Raw genomic sequence first — 25,155 nt, 5'->3', positions numbered from 1 at the left:
GTTTGGGGGGTGGGAATAAGCCTGCATCACACAGTCCATAGCTCATGCACACACATTGTGCTTGGGGCTGTACAATGTGAGCAACACACGACCACCAAGATCTAGGAAAACAGTCCAAAAATATTTAGTGCCTGCTGCCAAGATGCTTATTTATCAAAAGGAGAAGGTGTGCGTGTGTGTGTGTGTGAGAGAGAGAGAGACAGAGAGATCAGCCATTAAGTTGTCCATAGTTCAGCTGACTGCAATTTGTCTGCAATTGAAAGCGATTATTTCAGGCACTTAGGGAGCGTTGAACAGAGCTCTAGAAAGCATTTTCAGAGGCCTGATCACCTCAACACCTTCTGGCCTGACCTTGATAATGTGCCTGCAGGGAAATCACAGGACGGTTTTGGCACACAGTCGCTGCTGCCTGCCAAGAATGGCAGGTTTTCGAGGGACGGGAGATTTCGCAGCGCTGGTTTAAAAAACGACTCAGGATCAAGTTGTCTTGTTCATGCAAGGATGGAGAGAAAGCACCTTCCTTCCTTCCCTTTTATTTCAAGTTTTTAAATCCTTGTCTACAGATCTACAGGGACATGGGCGGCACTGTGGGTTAAACCATTGAGCCTAGGGCTTGCCGATCAGAAGGTCGGTGGTTCGAATCTCCGCTACGGGGTGAGCTCCCGTTGCTCGGTCCCTGCTTCTGCCAACCTAGCAGTTCGACAGCACGCAAAGTGCAAGTAGATAAATAGGTACCGCTCCGGCGGGAAGGTAAACGGCGTTTCCGTGCGCTGCTCTGGTTTGCCAGAAGTGGCTTAGTCATGCTGGCCACATGACCCGGAAGCTGTCTGAGGACAAACGCCGGCTCCCTCAGCCAATAAAGCGAGATGAGCGGCGCAACCCCAGAGTCGGTCACGACTGGAGCTAATGGTCAGGGGTCCCTTTACCATTACCTACAGATCTACAGCACAGGGGTGGGCGACATTTCTCAGCCCGAGGGCCTGATTCCCTTTTGCGCAGCTTTCTGGGGGCCACACGCCAGCGGTGGGCAGGGCCAGAGGCAGAAGCAGGCAGGGCAACAAATGAAAACCTTACCTTTGTGCAGGAGGCTAGTTTCTATGCACACTCCCTCTCTCCTCCATCCTAGGCAAACCTCAGCAGACACACCCCATAGCCAGGGCAAGAACGTGATGCCAAGCAGGACCAGTGAGGGGGTATGGCCTGTGGAGGATCCTGGGGGCCAGTGAGGACTACATCTGGCCCCCGGCTTGAGGTTCCCCACCCCTGCTTCAGCAGAAGCGCCAGAGGCCTGAGGGGTTTGTTGGCCAGTTTGAGCCAGTATGAGACGTTCAGGCACATCCTGCTCTACTGGCCAGATGCCCTTCTAGTCCCACAACCCTCCTTGCTGTTGTTGTTGTTTAGTCGTTTAGTCATGTCCGACTCTTCGTGACCCCCTGGACCAGAGCAGGCCAGGCCCTCCTGTCTTCCACTGCCTCCCGCAGTTTGGTCAGACTCATGCTGGTAGCTTCGAGAACACTGTCCCACCATCTCATCCTCTGTCATCCCCTTCTCCTTGTGCCCTCCATCTTTCCCAACATCAGGGTCTTTCCCAGGGAGTCTTCTCTTCTCATGAGGTGGCCAAAGTCTTGGAGCCCCAGCTTCAGGATCTGTCCTTCCAGTGAGCACTCAGGGCTGATTTCCTTCAGAATGGATGCGTTTGATCTTCTTGCAGTCCACGGGACTCTCAAGAGTCTCCTCCAGCACCAGAATTCAGAAGCATCCATTCTTCAGCGATCAGCCTTCTTGATGGTCCAGCTCTCACTTCCATACATCACTACTGGGAAAACCACTGGGAACAACCCTCCTAACCCATTACAAAGAGAAACAGCCCTCTCCTCCACACCGCCTCTGCTTCAGGACTCCTCTTTTCTCCAGCCACCCATTTCCCGAAGCTCTCCTTTCCCTGACGCTCGTCTCCCTTGACCTCCTATGCCCTGTTCCTTCTCTGCAGCCTGCCCAGCAGCTCCCCTGCACAGATTTATGATAGGGATGGGGATACAGCCCGAAACGGCAGTCCTGGCCTGTGAGAACATGAGGAGAGCCTGACGGATCAGGGCCATGGCCCATCTAGTCCAGCATCCTCTTCTCAGATGCAAGCAGGAGTCGAGCACAAGAGCATCGCTCCCCTCCTGAGGTTTCCAACAATTGGTACCTCCAATTGTGGAGGCAAAGCACAGCCTTTGCGACTAGCAGTCATCGCTAGACCTCTCCTCCTCCATGAATTTGTCTAATCCTCTTTTAAACCATCCAAGTTGGTGACCATCCCTGCCTCCTGGGGAAGTGAGTTCAGGGTGGGGTATAAATAACAAATAATAATAATAATAATAATAATAATAATAATAATAATAATTATTATTATTATTATACCTATTGTTCAGACCAGACACTAAGGTCCAGTTCCAAGGACCTTCTGGCAGTTCCCTCACTGCGAGAAACGAAATTACAGAGAACCAGGCAGATGGCCTTCTCGGTGGTGGCGCCCGCCCCGTGGAACGCCCTCCCATCAGATGTCAAGGAAACAAACAATTACAGTGGTACCTCGGGTTAAGAACTTAATTCGTTCTGGAGGTCCATTCTTAACCTGAAACTGTTCTTAACCTGAAGCACCGCTTTAGCTAATGGGGCCTCCTGCTGCCGCTGCTGCACAATTTCTGTTCTCATCCTGAAGCAAAGTTCTTAACCCTAGGTACAATTTCTGGGTTAGCGGAGTCTGTAACCTGAAGCGTCTGTAACCCGAGGTACCACTGTATCTGACTTTTAGGAGACACCTGGAGGCAGCCCTGTTTAGGGAAGTTTTTAATGTTTAATGCTGTATTGTGTTTTTATTATTTGGTTGGAAGCCACCCAGAGTGGCTGGGGAATCCCAGCCTGATGGGCGGGGTAATAATAATAATAATAATAATAATAATAATAATAATAATAATAATAATAGTTTAACCGTGTGCTGTGTGGAAGAAGGACTTCTTTTTATCTGTCTTCAATCCTTCAACATTCATCTTTGTTGGACATCCATCAGTTCTGGTGGTCCACCCCCTTACTTAAAGGTTTAAGTTGGCCTTTGCTAACATGGCGTCTTTCAGGTGCTGCTGGACTCCCACTCGGTCGCAGCCAGCATGGCCAATGGTTAGGGAGCGGCAGCCCAAGACAAGTGGAGGGGGCCTCGGGTTGGCAATGGCTGGCCGAGGCAATTCGCTTTGACGGGCCAGCAGGGGAGTTTATAAAACGATCAGATTAATAGCTGGCATAAATCAAGTGCTCGGCAGGATTAATGAGGTTTTTAACAGAGCCTGCACCTCAAGACCGCATCAGGCAATAAAAAGGCGCACTTGTGAGTTGTCGTCACAGATGAAAAATGAGGCGACCCAGGGGGTAGACGGAGGGAGGGAGGTAGGGGGTGGGGGCGGGGATGATCCATGAATCACACTTGTTGTTCGGAACAGAACTGAGAGGAGAGACGAACGCAGGAAAAGATGCGCTTGGGAATCCCCCTCTTTTTGCTGCATTCCAGTGTCAGGCGCCTCCCGAAGCCCCTTTCATGCAGACAGGCCTATGCAGCTGTTTACTCTTCTTCCATCATTTTAACAACCGTTCTGCTTTGTTTTTATGGGATCTTCATTGTTAGATAGATTGGACGGATTATAAATCTTCTAATAATAGAATTGCCTGTATTATTAGTACACTGCCTGGGTATTTTATGTGAGTTGGTGGCATATATATTGTTGTTGTTGTTGTTTAGTCGTGTCCGCCTCTTTGTGACCCCCTGGACCAGAGCATGCCAGGCCCTCCTGTCTTCCACTGCCTCCCACAGTTTGGTCAAACTCATGCTGGTAGCTTCGAAAACACTGTCCCACCATCTTGTCCTCTGTCTTCCCCTTCTCCTTGTGTCCTCCATCTTCCCCAGCATCAGGGTCTTTTCCAGGGAGTCTTCTCTTCTCATGAGGTGGCCAAAGTATTGGAGCCTCAGCTTCAGGATCTGTCCTTCCAGTGAGCACTCAGGGCTGATTTCCTTAAGAATGGAGAGGTTTGATCTTCTTGCAGTCCATGGGACTCTTAAGAGTCTCCTCCAGCACCAGAATTCAAAAGCATCCATTCTTCGGCGATCAGCCTTCTTGATGGTCCAGCTCTCCCTTCCATACATCACTACTGGGAAACCATAGCTTTAACGGCATATATATACTTTGATTAAATTAAAAAAATAAATTCTGGGGCATGGGGAAGACTGGCTTCCAGCAACTGGCATTCCGAAGAGCTGCTGCCTTCAACTGTGGAATGGTTTATCTTAACGCCTAAGGGATCCAAGTACATCAGGCTGGAGGAATAAGCCACCTCCAGCACAGTGGAAAACTCATAGGAAAAAAAACACACAACTTCTAATACTGTCAGGAAAGCAGCATTTCCCCTCTGCTCAGGGCAACTGTTGACGTTGCTGCATTCTCGATCTCGCATCCTTCAAGCGGTGCATAAAGAACCAAAACCCCCCGGACATGGCTATTGATCTGCTTGGCAATTCCAGGGAGAGAGATTACCAAGGCGCTCCATTTTCAGATTCTCATTATCGCAGAGATAGATGATGAACTAAATGAAGCCTCACACAAGACAGGAAGCATTCAGGCAGCCGGTGCTATTATTGGAAGATTTATAATCCGTCTAATCTATTTAACAATGAAGATCTCGGAAGCGATGGGACCTCTCCGCCGATTCTCAGCGAGGACCGTTAACTGAAAGACCACCAGTCCCTGTCGTAGCATATATAGCATCACTCAGATCAGGGATGGAGAACCGGAGATGCAACAGGTGATGTTCGACTGTAACTCCTATCATCCCTGGGCACTGCCCATGAAGGCTGTGGATGATAGGAGCTGGGAGTTCAACAGCAGCTGGGCAGCCACAGATGTTCCACCTTCCCAGCTTAGATTACCTGGGGAAATATTACTTGCAGTCGTGCACCCTACGGAGCATTGCACCTGGCATTCTGGACTGCCCTTCCCTCTGCCATATGGGAAGCATAATAATAATAATAATAATAAAATTTTATTTATATCCCGCCCTCCCCAGCCGAAGCCGGGCTCAGAGCGGCTAACAACAGTAAAATACCACAACATTCAAAAATCATTTCATTATAAAATCAGTTCAAATCAAATTAATGGCAACCATCGGGCTAGAGTTCTGTCAGGCTGTTCTGCCTGGCCTTTGGTTTGGACTCAGTCTGACCCTTCTGTTTCCCTCCCCTTACGGTTTTGATCTATGGGCTACTTTTAAAATGAGGCTGCATTTTAAATTGCACTTTAACCTGTATTTTAAATTGGTTCCCCCTCCCCTTATTATGTTTTTACTGCAATTTTACTGGTGTTAGCTGCCCTGAGCCCGGCTCTGGCCGGGGAGGGCGGGGTATAAATAAAATTTATTATTATTATTATTACAAGTTAGCCAGGTTCCTGATAGAAAAGGGAATCAGGGGGTTCATGGGGAAGGGACCTTGGTTACCTTTTCAGCCCTTCAACCTTGACTCCGAACTGTGTCTTCCCCCAACCCTGAGAAAGGACCACAGTAAGAGACCAACGCAACAGCAGCCAAAACGAGTTCAAACCGAAGCAACCTGTGCCCTTGAGCCGCTCTTACCACAAACTGGTCGATGTCTCTCTCGAGTCCCATGTTGGGCAGGTCTGGCATCATGTGTGCCACCACTTTGAACCCGGCGTCTTTGGCTAGGTGGAATGATTCGCACACAGCCTTCACCGTATGGCCCCTGAGAAGCGGGGAGAGGAGGAAATGAGGGTTAGAAATGTGGATGCACACACAGAAGCAAGCATCTCATAAGAACATAAAAAGAGCCTGCTGGATCAGGCCAATGGCCCATCTAGTCCAGCATCCTGTTCTCACAGTGGCCATCCATTTTTATTTCATTTTTTTTCTTCCATAGTGGTAATTTTTCTTCAATGACAATGGTTTTTTTTTGGCCAAAAAAAAAGTTACTTGACAAAACCTTTAAAAAGCAAAACTGGACAACTCAATTTCTTAGCTCAGTTAAAAAACAAGTTGCTCCCCAAAATAGTTTTTCTCTCATTTCTCCATCTTCTTCTTCCACACCCCTAATATAAAGGACATTATTGCTTATTTAACTTATATGCAGAATTCATCATGTGAAAGCCTGGGCTGGATGAATCCCAAGGTGGAATTAAGATTGCCGGAAGAAATATCAACAACCTCAGATATGCAGGTGACACAACATTGATGGCAGAAAGTGAGGAGGAATTAAAGAACTTCTTAATGAAGGTGAAAGAGGAGAGCGCAAAATATGGTTTGAAGCTCAACATCAAAAAAACTAAGATCATGGCCACTGGTCCCATCACCTCCTGGCAAATAGAAGGGGAAGGCAGTGAGAGATTTTACTTTCTTGGGCTCCATGATCACTGCAGATGGTGACAGCAGTCACAAAATTAGAAGACGCCTGCTCCTTGGGAGAAAAGCAATGACAAACCTAGACAGCATCTTAAAAAGCAGAGACGTCACCTTGCCAACAAAGGTCCGTATAGTTAAAGCTCTGGTTTTCCCAGTAGTGATGTATGGAAGTGAGAGCTGGACCACAAAGAAGGCTGATCGCCGAAGAATGGATGCTTTTGAATTCTGGTGCTGGAGGAGACTCTTGAGAGCCCCATGGACTGCAAGAAGATCCAACCTCTCCATTCTGAAGGAAATCAGCCGAGAGTGCTCACTGGAAGGATAGATCCTGAAGCTGAGGCTCCAATATTTGGCCACCTCATGAGAAGAGAAGACTCCCTGGAAAAGACCCTGATGTTGGGAAAGATGGAGGGCACAAGGAGAAGGGGACGACAGAGGACGAGATGGTTGGACAGTGTTCTCGAAGCTACCAGCATGAGTTTGACCCAACTGTGGGACGCAGTGGAAGACAGGAGTGCCTGGCGTGCTCTGGTCCAGGGGGCCACAAAGAGGCGGACACGACTAAACGATTAAACAACAACATTGCGCCTTTGCAGAACTTCACCAAGGTGTCCAGATAATGCACCGTCAATATATTATTCTGCATTTGCAAGCTGCATGTTCATGTAGCCATCGACGGAGACGAGGTAGCCGTCTTGAGAACAGCTTCTTCTCCAGAGCGATCTCGGCCCTGAATGGGAAGCCTGGACTTTGAAAGTCATCTAATCTTCCTTGCTGTACTATACTGTATTGTTTTAATTACGGTTTTTATGGAGCAGTCAAGTAATTTCGTTGTCCCCGAGAGGGGGCAATGACAATAAAGATACATTATTATTATTATTATTATTATTATTATTATTATTATTATTATTATTCCACCCCCCACTTCAGCTTCACCACCCCTGGCTTCCCAGTCAGCCCGCTTTGGACTGAGAGGCAGACTCACAGCAACCAGACCAACGTATGGGCGGCTGCGGCAACAAAAAAATTACTGGCGGGCAGTACTGGTGTGCCCACCAAAGCTCTAAAAAGAAAAAGCCACACAGTGGCCATTCAGATGTCTGTGGGAAACCAGTAAGCAGGATTCGAGCACAAGAGCAACTCTTCCCTCCTGTGGTTTCCAACAACTGGGATACAGAAGCACCGCTTTTCTTTTTGGGGCTGATCCAGCAAAGACTCTTCTTAATGTTCTGATGTACTATAACCAAGCCTTAAGCCCGAGGCACCACATAAATGAAGCCACAGGTTCCGCTCCTGCCTCCAACAGTTTTCTCCTTTGCGTATTTTTAAAGATTTGTTGGCATCTTGGGAGCAGGGACCTGGCTTCTCATTCTCCACCCCCCCCCCCATTCATATCTATATAAAGCCATGAACAGAAGCAGAACACGCGAACCAAAACTGAACAGCTGGGACTTGTATTTTGCACCATTTGAAAGCAAACAAACAGATACTGAACCTCATAACTTAAAGGCTTTCATTTCCTTGAACGACCGAAGCATCGTCATTGCCCCGCGGATAAAATGCCGTGGCGGGCTTTGCAGAATGAATAGAAAGGCTGTCTCCCATTCGCATTGTTACAATTCCCACCTACCCCAAATTCTGTGGGATAGCCAGCCTCATAGAACCAATGTGCTTAAGCCTAATTAACACATGAAGGAGTGAATTACCAGAGAGTAAGTTGCTCTGCTAGACTTAGTTATGTCCACTTCCCCTCACCTTGAGGGGACTGTTCTCCCTCAGTCTACCTGACAAGCTCACCATGTGAGGAGGCCTGAGGTGGCTGCTCCAGTTTAGACCACATGGCTCTCACAAGCCACTCTTGAGTTCCCATACAAATACAGTGGTACCTCTGGATGCAAATGGAATCTGTTCCGGAGCCCCGTTTGCATCCTGAGCAGAACGCAACCCGCGTCTGCGCGTCGCAATTCACTGCTTCTGCGCATGACGTCATTTTGCTCGTCTGCGCATACGCGAGCAGCGAAACCCAGAAGTAACCTGTTCCGTTACTTCCGGGTCGCTGCGGAACGCAACCTGAAAACGCTCAACCTGAAGCTACTTTAACCCGAGGTATGACTGTAATTTAGAAACTTTCACCACTTTGGAACTAAACCAAGTTTTACTACCTGTGCAATTTTTCTGAATGCTGCATGGAAAAGCACATGAATCTGACATTTGGAGAATTTGTAAGTAAACCATTTTTAACATTTTTAACCAAATGTGTGTTCTTTTTTGTGTGCCAGGGAAAACTTTTGGAACTCACTTTAAAGGACATATTTTTAAGGTCTAAATCCTATATTTCTGTACACCACTTAAGAGAGGTTCAGAATTACTTTTAAATAAACATAAATAAAAACCAGTACATGTTGCCACTATTCAATAGCCAGCTATAATAAGTGTCAAATGTATTGCTCTGCTTTCCTTTAGATCACACCAGTGAGGCCAAGCCGGGGGGGGGGGGGGCTTGCTGTCTGGGGAGCCATCCACACTGCCCAGCTTGCACCCTGGGGAGGTCACTTCAGTGCTGCTAATGCAGCAAAAACAATGTGGGAGGCAGCAGTCATGAGATACAGGTCTCTGCAGCCACAGCAGGTGATGCGATTCTCCAGCGGCTTGAATTCACACCTGGAGGCACTTTCCATTGTCTCTTGAGCCAGAGGGAGGCCAACAACAACATCTTTCCGCCTGGAGTTGTTTGCTCCCCATATTCTAAACCTTCCAGAGGGCAATGATTGTGATGCGAGAGGGTTTTTAAAAATAAAAATAGGAAACTGCCTTACGCTAGTAGTTCCACCACTGAGCTATTACCCTTCCCTACTGTATTATTACAACACACAAGCAATTCATGGGACAATGCGGCGCTTGGAAATGACTGTGCCTTCCTGAGCAAAGTTCTCTGCTCACTCGTTGGCGCCTGCATCCTCAGGGGCGTTTAATAAAGGAAAGGGGAAGGCGTTCAAATGGAAGCATTCACAAAATGGGTAAGTGCACAGCTTGTTAAGTAAACAAAGGCAGCAACAGAGGCTTTTCAAGAAATGCCTTTTTCCCAACGGCAGAGGTGCCAGAAGCCTGGCCATCAAAGGCACAGAAGTGAGACGCAAACATCTTGCTCCCTTGCCCTTCGCAGCTGCAGATCCTGCACAAGGCTTCTGTTTCTTTGGACAGACCTAGCAGCAATTTGGCGCAGGCGGGACAGTGTGAATTGGCTGCCACTGACCCCACCTGTCCTGAGAGCGAGTTTCTGGGGTGGTGGTGGGAGACAAAGCTGGATACGGTGTGGGCAGCAATGAAGAAAAATCTTAGCAGCAATGACGGGTGCCAGAATAGCAGGGAAAGAAAAGGATGTGAGCTCGTTTGCTCCTTACCCTTCTGAGCTGAGGCTTCTTTTCTCTAAGACTAATTTTTAACACTCATTTGCTGGTGATTTGGTATAGGTGACATGTGCGAATTAGCCCAAAGAGGCAGGCCAAGAAGATTCTTCATCCTGAGGGTGTGTTTGGGGATGGGGAGAGAAGCCAGGCACGCTGCAGGCAGGGGGCTGCCCAGTGATGGTCAGTGGGGCGAACCACGAGGGGTGGCGGTCAGCGACTGCAGTCATATGAAAGAGGCAAATAGATAAAGGCCCGGGTACGAGATGGGGAAGTGGAGATGATGATGATGATGATGATGATGATGATGATGATAATAATAATAATAATACCCCGCCCACCCATCTGGCTGGGTTTCCCCAGCCACTCTGGGTGGCTTCCAACAAAGATTAAAAATACATTAAAATGTCACACATTAAAAACTTCAGGTGTCTTATAAATGTCAGGTAGTTGTTTATCTCTTTGACATCTGGTGGGAGGGCATTCCACAGGGCGGGCGCCACCACCGAGAAGGCCCTCTGCCTGGTTCCCTGTAGCTTTGCTTCTCGCAGTGAGGGAACCGCCAGAAGGCCCTCAGCACTGGACCTCATGTTGCCGCCCTCCAGACCTCTTGCAGAGGCAGTCACAAAGAATAATGATCACAGGATCCAGGTCAGTTCAAATGGGGAGAAGCAGTCTTTTGCGGTACTGAGCCGTTTAAGGCTTTATAGGTTAAAAAAAAGCACTTTGAATTGGGCCTGGAAATTAAATGGCAGCTGGTGCAGTTGTGGCATCATTGTGTCGTATGCTTGAACTGTCTTGTCCTGTGAGCAACCTGGTCGCTGAATTCTGTACCAGCTGACGTTTCCTAGCTGTCTTCAGAGGCAACGCCACATATAACGTGATGCAGTAATCTAACCTTGAGGTTCTTATTATTGGGGAGAGCGAGAGCTGGACCATCAAGAAGGCTGGTCGCCGAAGAATGGATGCTTTTGAATTATGGTGCTGGAGGAGACTCTTGAGAGTCCCATGGACTGCAAGAAGATCAAGCCTCTCCATTCTTAAGGAAATCAGCCCTGAGGGCTCACTGGAAGGACAGATCCTGAAGCTGAGGCTCCAAGACTTTGGCCACCTCATGAGAAGAGAAGACTCCCTGGAGAAGACCCTGATGTTGGGAAAGATGGAGGGCACAAGGAGAAGGGGACGACAGAGGACGAGATGGTGGGACAGTGTTCTCGAAGCTACCAGCATGAGTTTGACCAAACTGCGGGAGGCAGTGGAAGACAGGAGTGCCTGGCATGCTCTGGTCCAGGGGGTCACAAAGAGTTGGACATGACTAAACAACAACAACATGGGTCAGGAGAGACCTCTACCTGCTGTCAACAACCTGGGGGGCTTATCAAAGCTGTCCCGGCCCACCTTCCCCAAGTTCTCCCTTAAGACGTTCTCTTCAGCTCTGTATATTCTTCCAGTTTCCATTTTATGCCTTTCCATTTCTCAGTATTTCCACGCTTAACTGGTTTTCCAAAGGTGCTGCATTTTATATGCCTGAATTATGACAAAGTTGTTATTCGGCAATCTTGCATAGGCAGAAAAGGCACGGCAGCTTCATAAATAAAAATACGCTCTTCAGTGGAAATATCCAAACTAAATCCAGTGAGATTTAATAGTTGGGAGTGTTGGGCTAGGACCCGGGAGAGAGACCAGGGTTCGAATCCCCACAAAACAACCTAGGATTAAGCTTGCTGTCCCTCAGGCCAACATACTTCACAGGATGTTGCGGGAGTAAAATGGGGAGGAAGGGAACCATGTTGAGTTCTTTGGAGGAAAAGGGGGCATATAAATGCAATAAATAAACAAAACAAAATCCATAAACTCGCTTAAATTTACATAAAGAAAAATTATTCTCCTTTTGAAGGCGGTTGTCCCATCAGGCCAAGAAGAGTGTGAGGCTAAACACCCCGCTGGTTGAGGGAACCAGTGGCAGGGGGGTATCTCTTGGGCTTTCCTGGGGAGGAAGAGAAGAAACTCAAAGAGAAGGGCAGCTTGAGGGGAGGGTTCGGGGACTAACAGCACAACTGAGAGCTGGTGTGTCAGTCACTGTGTGAATAATAATAATAATAATAATAATAATAATTTATTTGTACCCCGCCCATCTGGCTGGGTTTCCCCAGCCACTCTGGGCGGCTTCCACAAAGACCAAAAATACACTAAGACGTCACACATTAAAAGCGTCCCTGAACAGGGCTGCCTTAAGATGTCTTCTGAATGTCAGGTAGTTGTTTATTTCTTTGACATCTGATGGGAGGGCGTTCCACAGGGCAGTGCCACTACCGAGAAGGCCCTCTGGCTGGTTCCCTGTAGAGCTTTGCTTCTCGCAATGAGGGAACCAACAGAAGGCCCTCGGCGCTGGACCTCAGCATCCGGGCAGAACGATGGGGGTGGAGACGCTCCTTCAGGTATTATGAAGGCCTTTCATAACCCCCCCCCCCCGATGGACACGTGTGGGTGATGGGGCTTGTTCCATTCCCCGTTGCTGGGAATGAATGCCTTTGTCCTTCTCATTGTAATGCTGCTCCATTGACAGAATTTAACTCTATTGAGTTCCCCGAAACCATAATGGCTATGATCTGCCTCCACAACTGGAAGCCGCAATGCTCCAGAACACCAGTTGCTGGAAGCTGCAGAAGACTCGTGGTCATAGACCAGGGGTCAGCAAACTTTTTCAGCAGGGGGCCGGTCCACTGTCCCTCAGACCTTGTGGGGGGCCGGACTATATTTTGGGGAGAAAGAAGAAGAATGAATTCCTATGCCCCACAAATAACCCAGAGATGCATTTTAAATAAAAGGACACATTCTACTCATGTAAAAACACACTGATTCCCAGACTGTCCGCGGGCCGGATTTAGAAAGCAATTGGGCCGGATCTGGCCCCCAGCTGGGCCTTAGTTTGCCTACCCATGGCACAGACAGACCTTTCCTCCTCCAATAATTTGCCCAGTCCTCTATGTTGGTGGCCACCAGTGCCACCTTTGGGAGCGAGTTCCAGAATTTACCCGTGTGCATCTTTACACGTCCTGCATGTCCTGTCCTGGCAAAAGCGCCTGCGCAGGGATGGGGACAGGGGGCAGCCTGGGGCCGGAAAGAGATGCCTAGAGGGCCACATCTGATCCCTGGGGCTGAGGTTCTCTACCCCTGCCTCATAGCTTGTGGCACACAATGTGGGCCAGTTCTGTAGCTAGGGGTGAGCTCCTTGTTCAAGGCTCCCTTTTGGCCCACGCAATCAGCTTTCCTAGCAAGGAATCCTTTCTTTCCCCATCAACAGGCTATTATCCAAGAGGAGGGAGTGTTTCCACTTCACCAAACACACTTTGTCTCTTTCTTGGACTCTGAGAAGGTGAACAAATCCGCTTCCGTTTCTCTGAACTGCATCTTCCCGGAATACAAAGGACGCGGCGGACAAATGCCAATTCCTCCCTCCGTGGCGTTGCAGAACTAATCTTGTCCGTTGCCATTCCGCGGAGAGTTTTAGCCCAGGAATTTGGTCAATGTGCAGCAAAAAAAAACAAACCAAGCTACCTTATCGTTAATTAATTCAGTATTGTTATGACAAACGCCTTCCTGTGTACGTTTTATAATCCTTATTTCCTTTACTCTTTGGGGCTCTGTGACGGAAAAGCTTCAGAAAAGGGCAGCCAAAATCACCATGTGGCTGGACCAGCTCCTGTTATGAGGAAAGGTTGTAACATTTGGGTTTTTCAGGTTAGAGAGATCTCTGGAAGGCTGTCCCATGGAAGCTTGTATCCTGCTGTTCCAAAGGGTAGGACCCAAAGCAATGGCTTCAAGTTACAAGAAAGGAGATTCTGACTAAACCTTAAAAAGAACTTTCTATAGATGGTATCCATCACCGGTTAAATTTGCAAAAATGTATAAAAACGAAAAGAAAGAGTGTTGGAGATGTGAAACAGAAGGTACGTTTTATCATACGTGGTGGGATTGTAAAAAGGTAAAAGCCTATTGGGAAATGATATACAATGAATTGAAGAAAATGTTGAAAATAACTTTTGTAAAAAACAACCCAGAAGCCTTTTTGTGAGGTATTTTAGGCCAAGACATACCAAAAGAAAGGAGGACTTTATTTATGTCTGCCACTACAGCAGCAAGAATGTTGATTGCACACAATTGGAAGACTGGAGAAATACCAACTAAAGAACAATGGCAAGAGAAGTTGATGAACTACGCAGAACTGGCAAAAATGACAGATAAAGAAAAAAGGACAACAGAGACTTTGAAAAAGAATGGGGACTATTTATATTATATTTGCAGAAACAAAGAAAGTCAATAGACTCGATGGCAGGATTTAAATTAAGATTCACATTATTATTATTAGAAAATAGTGAAATATTATGGTGTATTTACTTTGATTTTTATGTTTTTAGGCTTGATGTTATGTTATTAACAACTTTTTCTGTTAGGAGATAGCAAAGTGGGTGAAAAGAGAAACAAACCAGAAGCGGAAGTTGGGGGAAGCCCTGGAGGGGAGGGAGGGAGGGAGGAATATATAGTAAATGTTAAGAATCTGAGATGTATGTAATGAATGAAAAAGAAAAATGATTTTTTTTTTAAAAAAGAACTTTCTGAAGAAGAAGGAGGAGGGGGGAGAGTGCTCTTGTGCCCAAAGGAGGGGGAGAGTGCTCTTGTGTTTGAATCACGCTTGAGCAGCGGTCAGCAACCTTTTCCAGCTGTGGGCTGGTCCAGCATAGTGGATTTCATTTACAACACACTGAAACCCCCAGGAGGTGGGAGGGCCATTGTGCTCAGGTCCTGCTTCCAGGCTTTCCATGGGCATTTGGTTGGTCACTGTGAGAACGGGCTGCTGGACTAGAGAGGCCACTGGCCTCAACCAGCAGAAGAGTTTGGATTTGATATCCCGCTTTATCACTCCCCGAAGGAGTCTCAAAGCGGCTCACATTCTCCTTTCCCTTCCTCCCCACAACAAACGCTCTGTGAGGTGAGTGGGGCTGAGAGACTTCAAAGAAGTGTGACTGGCCCAAGGTCACCCAGCAGCTGCATGTGGAGGAGCGGAGACGCGAACCCGGTTCCCCAGATTACGAGACTACCGCTCTTAACCACTACGCCACGCTGGCTCTCTGAGGGTAACGGCTGTGGACTCTCCTTCCTTGGAAGTTTCCAAGCAGAGGTTGGATGGCCATCTTTCAGGGATTCTTTAGCTGTGATTCCTGCATTGATGGGGTTGGACTGGATGACCCTTGGAGCCCCTTTCAATTCTATGATTTTACGTGGGATCGCTGGTGCAGCCATGTGTAGCATTTGCTGTGCCTTTGAACTGTGTTCTGCCTGGGTATCACACCAATGTGAGTATTAAAAAGCTTTTGGTAGACCCTGCTACCCGATCTCAAGTTTGGCGAGAAGGAGCAAGGATGTCTCCTTTGAAAGCCCCCTCTCCTTACCTGTTGGTGTCTCTGGCCACATCCTCATAGACACTCTGCACGCCAATCTCCAGCCTTGTGCAGCCGTATGACAACATATCGCTCAAGTGCCGTTTCAGGCAGTAATCCGGCCGGGTCTCTATAGTTATGCCAATGCACTTTGTAAGGCTTCGCTCAGAGTATCTGCGGGTCAGAGACAAGGGGTTGGGGTTGGGAAGGGATGCAAAAGAGAGAAATATAAGTGAGGTCTCTGCTACATTAAGCCAAGGCGGTTAATATTACGGTCCAAGAACAAAGAGGCCCCAAACAGGAGACGTGTCACAACTGGCAAGGCTGGCGCTCGTTGTAACAGTTGGGTTCGCAGCATATGGCTGGCAAATTGTGTTTACGACAATCGTGACGGATCTGCATTCAGAACCGCCTGATTACAATACAAATCCCCCATCATCTGGGCGCCCTGGAAGCAGACAGCTTTCACTGACGGACAGGCTGGCAGCCAATCTCACCAGCAGATGGCTGTGGCTTCGGAGAATGTTTTGAAATTCGATCTCATGGAAAGGCCGTGGAGAGGGAGGGTATCTTCTTGGGCATTTTTCTTTTTGAAAAAGATGCCCCTACGTTTGCCGAGGCTGCTTCGTACATCCTGTTCCGCAGAAGAATTAAACCTACTCCGCAGGTCTCTTCCCACCCCCCACCCCCCATTTTGGACGTACAAACCAAGATACTGACTGTTAGTTAGTGCAAGGACTTCCACCATCCTCTCCATGCCCTGCTAGCTGCCCCCCACATCCCGCAATCTGTGTGAGTGCCTGGAGGCGGTTGGAGGATGGATGGCGGATAACAGATTGAGATTGAATCCTGACTAGACAGAAGTACTGTTCTTGGTGGACAGGGGGTGGGCTGGTGTGGGGGACTCCCTGGTCCTGAATGGGGTAACTGTGCCCCTGAAGGACCAGGAGCACAGCCTGGGAGTCATTCTGGACTCACAGCTGTCCATGGAGGCACAGGTCAATTCTGTGTCTGTGGGTTAAACCAAAGAGCCTAGGACTTGCTGATCAGAAGGTCGGCGGTTCGAATCCCCGCGACGGGGGTGAACTCCCGTTGCTCGGTCCCTGCTCCTGCCAACCTAGCAGTTCGAAAGCACGTCAAAGTGCAAGTAGATAAATAGGTACCACTCCGGCGGGAAGGTAAACAGCGTTTCCGTGCGCTGCTCTGGTTCGCCAGATGCGGCTTAGTCATGCTGGCCACATGACCCAGAAGCTGTACGCCGGTTCCCTCGGCCAGTAAAGCGAGATGAGCGCCGCAACCCCAGAGTCGGTTACAACTGGACCTAATGGTCAGGGGTCCCTTTACCTTTACCTTACAGCAGACCAACACGGCTACCTACCTGTAACTAGCAACCACACAGTTGTTTTAAACTGTTTTAATGGTGTGTTTTGAATCATTGTAACCTACCCAGGGACTTTAGGGTGAAGGGCGGGTAATAACAACCCCCACCGGGTGCCGTCCAGCTGTTTTGGACTACAACTCCCATCAGCATCACACAGCCTTACCGGCCAGGGCTGTTGAGAATTGTCGCCCAAAAGGGCTGGAACATACCAGGTTGGTATGTCATTATGTGCAAACTGAGCTATTAAGAACATGAAACCACTTCACGACAATTTTGGGAATCTGACCCACGTATTGGTTAGCTCACTGTAAATCATTTTTAAAATTGCAACCCAGGGAACACCGATATTCCTTATAAACTTGCCAGGATTACCTCCATGAGAACAATCAGTAATACAGGTGGTCTACAGCAGTGTTTCCCAACCTTGGGCCTCCAGCTGTTTTTGGACTACAACTCCCATCATCCCTAGCTAGCAAGACCAGTGGTCAGGGATGATGGGAATTGTAGTTCAAAAACAGCTGGAGGCCCAAGGTTGGGAAACACTGGTCTACAGACATCTCTTTTTAAGGGAGAGGCACAAAGCCCATCATTTTGCACTGGCTTTGGGGGAACAGGGCTGCTCTTATCAGACTCGTTATTTTGCTATTTCAGCCAAGTGAGTTCATATTGTACTCTTACACTTTTAATTGGTTTTTATATTGCCTTCTATAAGTTTTGAAGTCTGCCTCCAGCTGTGTAGGAGGAAAAGTGGAGTCACATGCATGAGATCCATAGGGGAGGGGCCTTCCTTGCACCCCAAACCCTGCTCCGATGCTGCCAGGTGAATCTTCATTTGAATAGCAAGCTCCAAGTGCTACAAATCCCCATGAAACCCCACTGCAGAAGATCGTGTGCTGTTTGGCCGCCTGGAAAAGAATCCACTGCTGGGATCTACTAGAAGCAAATGCTAAGACCCTGCTGGAATGTCTTTTCTAAATGCACAGTTTTGTATGTTTGAAAGATAACAATACATAACTTGCGTCCCAATAGCCCCTGGGTACAGAATAAGCGGGTGGCGCTGTGGGTTAAACCACAGAGCCTAGGACTTGCCGATCAGAAGGTCGGTGGTTCGAATCCCCGCGACGGAGTGAGCTCCCGTTGCTCGGTCCCTGCACCTGCCAACCTAGCAGTTCAAAAGCACGAAGTGCAAGTAGATAAATAGGTACCACTCTGGCGGGAAGGTAAACGGCATTTCCGTGCGCTGCTCTGGTTTACCAGAAGTGCCTTAGTCATGCTGGCCACATGACCCGGAAGCTGTACGCCGGCTCCCTCAGCCAGTAAAGGGAGATGAGCGCTGCAACCCCAGAGTCGGTCACGACTGGACCTAATGGTCAGGGGTCCCTTTACCTTTACCTTACAGAATAAGCAATCTTCCTCTTTGGCTACCCACCCAACTCTGCAGATCCCAAAATCATCTTAAAGCTAAAGGGACCCCTGACATGGATGCTTGGAGAGGTAGGATGGCCACCTGTCAGGGCAACTTTAGTTGTGATTCCTGCACTGCAGGGGGTTGGACTAGATGATCTTTGGGGGGACCCTTCCAACTATGATTCTATTCAACACTCCAGAGAGCCCCATCCCATCCTCTCTCTTTTCATGGCCACGGCCACCCCCTGCCTACTCTCTCTCCTCCATGAGATCCAAAACACAGGCTTTCAGCTTCAGCCAAGTCCAGCCTTGCAAGACAGAAACAGGTTCCAGATGTCCTCCTGTTTTCAGCGAATGAATGATTGAGCGCTAACCTTCAACCGATGACTAATACACAGTGCGTGCACACACCCCAACTAGGCGGCTGGAGGCAAAGGGTAATGTTATTGGATTCGAGTCTAATCATATTACTTTGAAGTTGTAGGAGAGGTACTTTAGAAGGAAGAACACAATTAAGGGCTCCGAAACGACACAAAATGTTTTTTATATATATATTATTATTCATGCATTAATCATAATACCACTTTCAGGCATCCATCTACTCACCGCTGAAACACTGCATTGCAGTAACTGGTTTGTTGGAATAACGCTATGCAGCAGGTTACAGCTGGAAGAAATTAACTTAGCAGGACTGCACTGGTGGATATCACGGCTGGGCTGCCCCCACCCCAAATAAACTGTTGCGTACCTTTGATGCTTTCCTAGACTTCGACTACCAACTACCGTATTTTTTGCTCTATAAGACTCACTTTTCCCCTCCTAAAAAGTAAGGGGAAATGTGTGTGCGTCTTATGGAGCGAATGCAGGCTGCGCAGCTATCCCAGAAGCCAAAACAGCAAGAGGGATTGCTGCTTTCACTGCGCAGCGATCCCTCTTGCTGTTCTGGCTTCTGAGATTCAGAATATTTTTTTTCTTGTTTTCCTCCTCCAAAAACGAGGTGCGTCTTGCGGTCTGGTGCGTCTGGTGCATCTTATAGAGTGAAAAATACGGTAGTTCTATTTTTGAGGGGCACATTTGGACTGGTATCCCACTCTATCCCTTTGACTCCAGACAGGAAATTGGAGAGTCAGTATGGTGTACTATGACCTGAAAGACCATGGTTTTGGGTTTCCCCCCAACCCTCCAGAGCAGATTTGGGGATAGTGTGGGCAGAGGGAGGAGAGGAATTCCTGTTGCACCCGTGAGAATCTTTGTGGTGACTTTTGCCAGCGCAGTGGGTTGGCTGAATGCAGCCCAAGGAGTTTGAAGCATCACTCCCACCACTCAGCCAGTGACTGTTAACAAGCGTGAGTCAAAACGTGGCCACTGAACAGCTCCCACAGTGAGCACGTTCCTAGCAAAGTTTCCAAAGGTTCTTCCAGGGAGTAGTATCCTGACATCCTAAAGCTGTGTTCTTCAACTTTGGGTTCCCAGATGGTGTGTCGGACTACAACCCCATCGCCCACAACCAATGAGACAGGATGATGAGAGTTGTAGTCCAACAACATCTGGGGACTCCCAAGTTGAGGAATAGCTTTCCTTCACCTGCTGCCCCCCAGACAATGTGGACTACAACTCCCATCATCCACAGCCAGATTAGCCAATGGGACAGGATGATGGGTGTTGTAGTTCCAACAACATCTGGGGACCTAAGGTTGAAGAATATTGTCCTACATTACTTCACGCAGTTGAGTACCAGCACTCGATATGTAGGGATACGGGTGGCGCTGTGGGTTAAACCACAGAGCCTAGGACTTGCCGATCAGAGGGTCGGCGGTTCGAATCCCTGCGATGGGGTGAGTTCCTGTTGCTCTGTCCCAGCTCCTGCCAACCTAGCAGTTCGAAAGCACCTCAAAGTGCAAGTAGATAAATAGGTACCGCTCCGACGGGAAGGTAAACGGCGTTTCCGTTTGCTGCTCTAGTTCGCCAGAAGTGGCTTAGTCAGGCTAGCCACATGACCCGGAAGCTGTATGCCGGCTCCCTCGGCCAATAAAGCGAGATGAGCGCCACAACCCCAGAGTCGGCCACGACTGGACCTAACGGTCAGGGTTCCCTCTACCCTTTACCTACTCGATATGTAGCATGGCTGGCCAAGCCAGGGCAGTGGGACTCTGTGGTGATGCTACTTCCCAGGGCTGGAACACAAGGACCCATAGAAACCAAGAGCCCCGCGGGACCCTGAAGGCTAACAAATGTATTGCCGTGTAAGCATTTGTCAGGCGACTTAGGCTGAATGTAGTATATTTACGGTGACGCATGCCTCTGCTGAACTGGCCCCCTCCTCTCCCTTTGGCAGCTTTGTCTGCATCTCAGGGTGTTCTTGTGAAGATAAAGAAATCGAAAAGATCTTCCCGGCCCTGAAAGGAGCTGCCAGAGCAATGAATACAGAAAGCCGCTCTTAAGGTTAGCTGGTTAATGACTGAATTGGACAAAGGAGGGACGGCAGACAGAATAGCTGAACTCCCTTTTGTCACGCAGGCAATCGACAGAGAAGTCAAAGAAAGGATTCTGGTGGGTTTCCCGAAGCCATAAGACACAAACATTATCGGAGGCCAAGGACACACTTCCCAGGCAGGCATAAATGTTTAAGGTACCAGGCAAAGCAGGACTGGAGAGGAGTTCTGGCCTGGAGAGCCCTGGAAGGGCTGAGAACTGGGCCAAAACAAACAAGATGAACTTTAACAGGGAGAAATGTAAAGTATTGCACTTGGGCAAAAAAAATGAGAGGCACAAATACAAGATGGGGGACACCTGGCTTGAGAGCAGTACATGTGAAAAGGATCTAGGAGTCTTGGTTGACCACAAACTTGACATGAGCCAACAGTGTGACGCGGCAGCTAAAAAAAGCCAATGCAATTCTGGGCTGCATCAATAGGAGTATAGCATCTAGATCAAGGGAAGTAATAGTGCCACTGTATTCAGCTCTGGTCAGACCTCACTGGGAGTGCTGTGTCCAGTTCTGGGCACCACAGTTCAAGAAGGACACTGACAAACTGGAACGTGTCCAGAGGAGGGCAACCAAAATGGTCAAAGGCCTGGAAACGATGCCTTATGAGGAACGGCTAAGGGAGCTGGGCATGTTTAGCCTGGAGAAGAGGAGGTTAAGGGGTGATATGATAGCCATGGGGACGCGGATGGCGCTGTGGGTTAAAGCCTCAGCGCCTAGGACTTGCCGATCGAAAGGTCGGCGGTTCGAATCCCCGCGGCGGGGTGCGCTCCCGTTGCTCGGTCCCAGCGCCTGCCAACCTAGCAGTTCGAAAGCACCCTCGGGTGCAAGTAGATAAATAGGGACCGCTTACTAGCGGGAAGGTAAACAGCGTTTCCGTGTGCGGCTCTGGCTCGCCAGATGCAGCTTGTCACGCTGGCCACGTGACCCGGAAGTGTCTCCGGACAGCGCTGGCCCCCGGCCTATAGAGTGAGATGGGCGCACAACCCTAGAGTCTGGCAAGACTGGCCCGTACGGGCAGGGGTACCTTTACCTTTTACCTATGATAGCCATGTTCAAATATATAAAAGGATGTCATATAGAGGAGGGAGAAAGGTTGTTTTCTGCTGCTCCAGAGAAGCGGACACGGAGCAATGGATCCAAACTACAAGAAAGAAGATTCCACCTAAACATTAGGAAGAACTTCCTGACAGTAAGAGCTGTTCGACAGTGGAATTTGCTGCCAAGGAGTGTGGTGGAGTCTCCTTTTTTGGAGGTCTTTAAGCAGAGGCTTGACAACCATACGTCAGGAGTGCTCTGATGGTGTTTCAGGGGGTTGGACTCGATGGCCCTTGTGGTCTATTCCAACTCTATGATTCTATGAGCCACTCCATCCCCTCAAGCATTTTGGTCGCCACTTTTTGAACCTTCCCCAACTCTGCAACACCCTTTCTGAGAGGCACAGAAGATGATTCTGGCTTCCTAAAAGCAGCCGTTCCCAAACCCCGAGGCAGCTGCGGCACAACAGAAAAGCCCACATTATTGATTGAAGCTATCGTTTGGCTGATCTCAGCAAAGAACTCTGCAATCGCCATCTGTTTCAGGATTAGCAGAACCAGCCTGCTTGGTTGAAATGTCACGCTGTACCTAATGCCCAGTGACACAAATGTGCCGCGCAGTGACAAAGACCCAAGACAAGGTGTGCGCTGAAAATGCTGCAGCTAAGCGGAGAGGGAGAATTCCCACTCCTACCTTGATCCCTGCGAGTCACGGCAAGTGGAACTAACACAACAGCTGGGAAGGTCGTTCTCTTGCAGAAGCGCAGCAAGGATGTTGCAGCTTAAGCTCCTGCCCTATGTACCGGGTCTGAGTGCTGTCACGGTGCTTAATAAGCCTATATCTGAAGGGCCCAAAGGTTTATCACAGTTGGGCTTAGAAAAGGGGTGTCCAAACTTTTTTCAAAGAGGGTCAGATTTGATGACGTGAACATGCGTGAGAGCTGACCAAAGGACTGAAGCTGCTGACCTTCCTTTAGGATTCCCCCCCCCCCTGGAAATTAACTGCCACAGGGGCCGGATTAAATCAACTGGCGGGCTGGATTCGGGCCCCGGGTCAGGCTTTGGACATGCCTAGCTTAGAACAATGTCCTTAGGCAAGAGTATTGTTGGCCCAGAAATGGAAGCAAGAAGAAATACCGACGAAAGAAGAATGGCAAACAAAATTAATGGACCACGCAGAATTGGATAAAATGACAGGAAGGATTCGAAACCTGCAGGACCAGAGATTTACAGAAGATTGGAAGAAATATATGAACTATTTGAAGAGCAACTGTACTCAACAAATCACGCTAGTAGGACTAGTAAAAAGGTAAAGGTACCCCTGCCCGTACGGGCCAGTCTTGACAGACTCTAGGGTTGTGCGCCCATCTCACTCAAGAGGCCAGGGCCAGCGCTGTCCGGAGACACTTCCGGGTCACGTGGCCAGCGTGACATCGCTGCTCTGGCGAGCCAGAGCCGCACACGGAAACGCCGTTTACCTTCCCGCTAGTAAGCGGTCCCTATTTATCTACTTGCACCCGGGGGTGCTTTCGAACTGCTAGGTTGGCAGGCTAGTAGGACTACAAGAAGTTTTATAAGGAGAAATATATGAAATATTGCAAAGAAGAGAAAGAAGAGAGATATTAGTTATGAGATTTAAATGTAATAGTGAAAGTAAGAAATGTAAATTAAGTGAAAAGATTGGAAAATTTTCAGATGTGATTGATGGAAGTAAAAAAAATGTATAAGATTAAAGTTTGTTTAATAATTGTTGAAAATGATATTTTAAAAAAACTAATAAAAAATTATAATAAAGAAAAGGATAAAAAGAACAATATCCTTAGGTAGACCAGCGCAGGCTGGTCCCAAGGGTCATCAAGTCTGCAATACAGAAATCACGGCTGAAGCATCCCTCTGCTTAAAAACCGCCACGGAAAGAGAACCCACCACCTCTCACAGTAGCCCATTCCAGCGTCAAACACTTCTTACAGCTGTCTTGTCATCTGCACACCTTCCAGCTTGTCAATATCCTTCTTAAACTGTGGTGCCCAGAACTGGACACAGGTGTGGTCTGACCAAGGCAGAATAGAGTGGGACCATTGCTTCCCTTACTCTGGACACTCAACTTCTGTTGATGCGGCCTAGAATTGCGTTAGCTTTGTTTTCTGCGCCTGGAGCTCTGAAGCAGGGCTGGAGCCAGGAGTCTTCACAGCCTGTTGGAACTATCCATGGTCTGGTAGAGCTGTGTCTGACCCAAGCTTGTCTGTCTGTCTGCCCCCTCCCTGCCCCTTCTCTGTGGAGGTGGCTCTAGAGAACTCTGCTACCCTCTCTGGCTACAGACTGCCAGCTTAAGTGCCACCTGCTGCTGGCCGCCATCCATCTACCCACACATCACAGCCAGGCTTCAGAGGACCTCATCCAGCACCCGCAGGTCAAAACAGGACCCGATTATATGCACCTGCCCATTACCATCTTTAGCAACCTCTTCATTAGCAATTAAACAAAACTACTCAAGTCACGTTGCAGATACAACTTCAGGACTTGGCAGGTCTTGCCAAGCAAGACCTTTGTGCGTCTGGCATTAAGTAAAATCAACACTTGTGCTGACAAGGCAAAATGGTACCCCTGTGTCCTCCATCATCCATCTCCAGGCCCAGAATGCCTTACTAAAATCAAGATAACAACAACAACAATAATTTATTTATAACCCGCCCATCTGGCTGGGTTTCCCCAGCCACTCTGGGCGGCATCCAACAGAACACTAAAATGCAATAACCTATTAAACATTAAAAGCTTCCCTAAACAGGGCTGCCTTCAGATGTCTTCTAAATGTCAGGTAGTTGTTTATCTCTTTGACATCTGGTGGGAGGGCGTTCCACAGGGCAGGTGCCACTACCGAGAAGGCCCTCTGCCTGGTTCCCTGTAACTTGGCTTCTCGCAGGGAGGGAACCGCCAGAAGGCCCTCGGTGCTGGACCTCATTGTCCGGGCAGAACGATGGAGGTGGAGACGCTCCTTCAGGTATACTGGACCGAGGATGTTTAGGGCTTTAAAGATACACTATGTCCACCAAACTTGTAACTCCATCCAAAAAAGAAATGTGATTGTCTGGCATGACTTGTTTTTGAGAAACCTATGCTGGGTCCTTTTCTAAGTGCTTGCAGAGCAATTGTTTATCTGTTGTAGAACTTTTCCTGGTATCAGTGTCAAGCTGACCAGTCACTAGCTACCTGGGTCTTCTCTCCCCCCCCCCCCCTTTGACAACATTTGCCCACCTCCAGTCTGCAGGAACCTCACCTGTTCTCCAAGAATCCTCCAAGATTATAGACAGAGGTTCTGAGATTACATCCAGAGGCTCCTTTAGTACTCCTGGATGCAGCTCATCAGGCCCTGAAGATTTGAACTCATTCAAAAGTAACTAGGTTTTCCATCACTACCTCTTTCCCTATCTTGGGCTGCAGCTCCCTCCTTACACCACGTTATCACCAGGTTGGGCATCACTTTCCTGTTGGGTGAAGACAGAGGCAAAGTAGGTGTTGGGCAGTTCCACCTTCTCTCTGTCACCCAATAGCATTTATCCATCTTCTC

At 48.5% G+C, this 25,155-nt stretch overlaps 1 protein-coding gene across 1 annotated transcript in view; it reads right to left on the bottom strand.

The window, feature by feature from the left end:
* The window catches only part of ELP3 (elongator acetyltransferase complex subunit 3), a 98,706-nt gene that overhangs the window by 51,222 nt on the left and 22,329 nt on the right, over positions 1-25,155 (bottom strand). Inside the window, exons 8-9 of the mRNA XM_077925378.1 lie at positions 15,293-15,454; positions 5,659-5,785 (exon numbers count right to left, since the gene is read on the bottom strand). Coding sequence (XP_077781504.1) covers positions 5,659-5,785; positions 15,293-15,454 — 289 coding nt within the window. The remainder of the gene's footprint in view (positions 1-5,658; positions 5,786-15,292; positions 15,455-25,155) is intronic.

This window comes from Podarcis muralis, chromosome 3 (assembly GCF_964188315.1).
Source record: "Podarcis muralis chromosome 3, rPodMur119.hap1.1, whole genome shotgun sequence".
NCBI classification, from domain to species: Eukaryota; Metazoa; Chordata; class Lepidosauria; order Squamata; family Lacertidae; genus Podarcis; species Podarcis muralis.
This window is presented reverse-complemented; position numbering and strand designations above follow the sequence as displayed.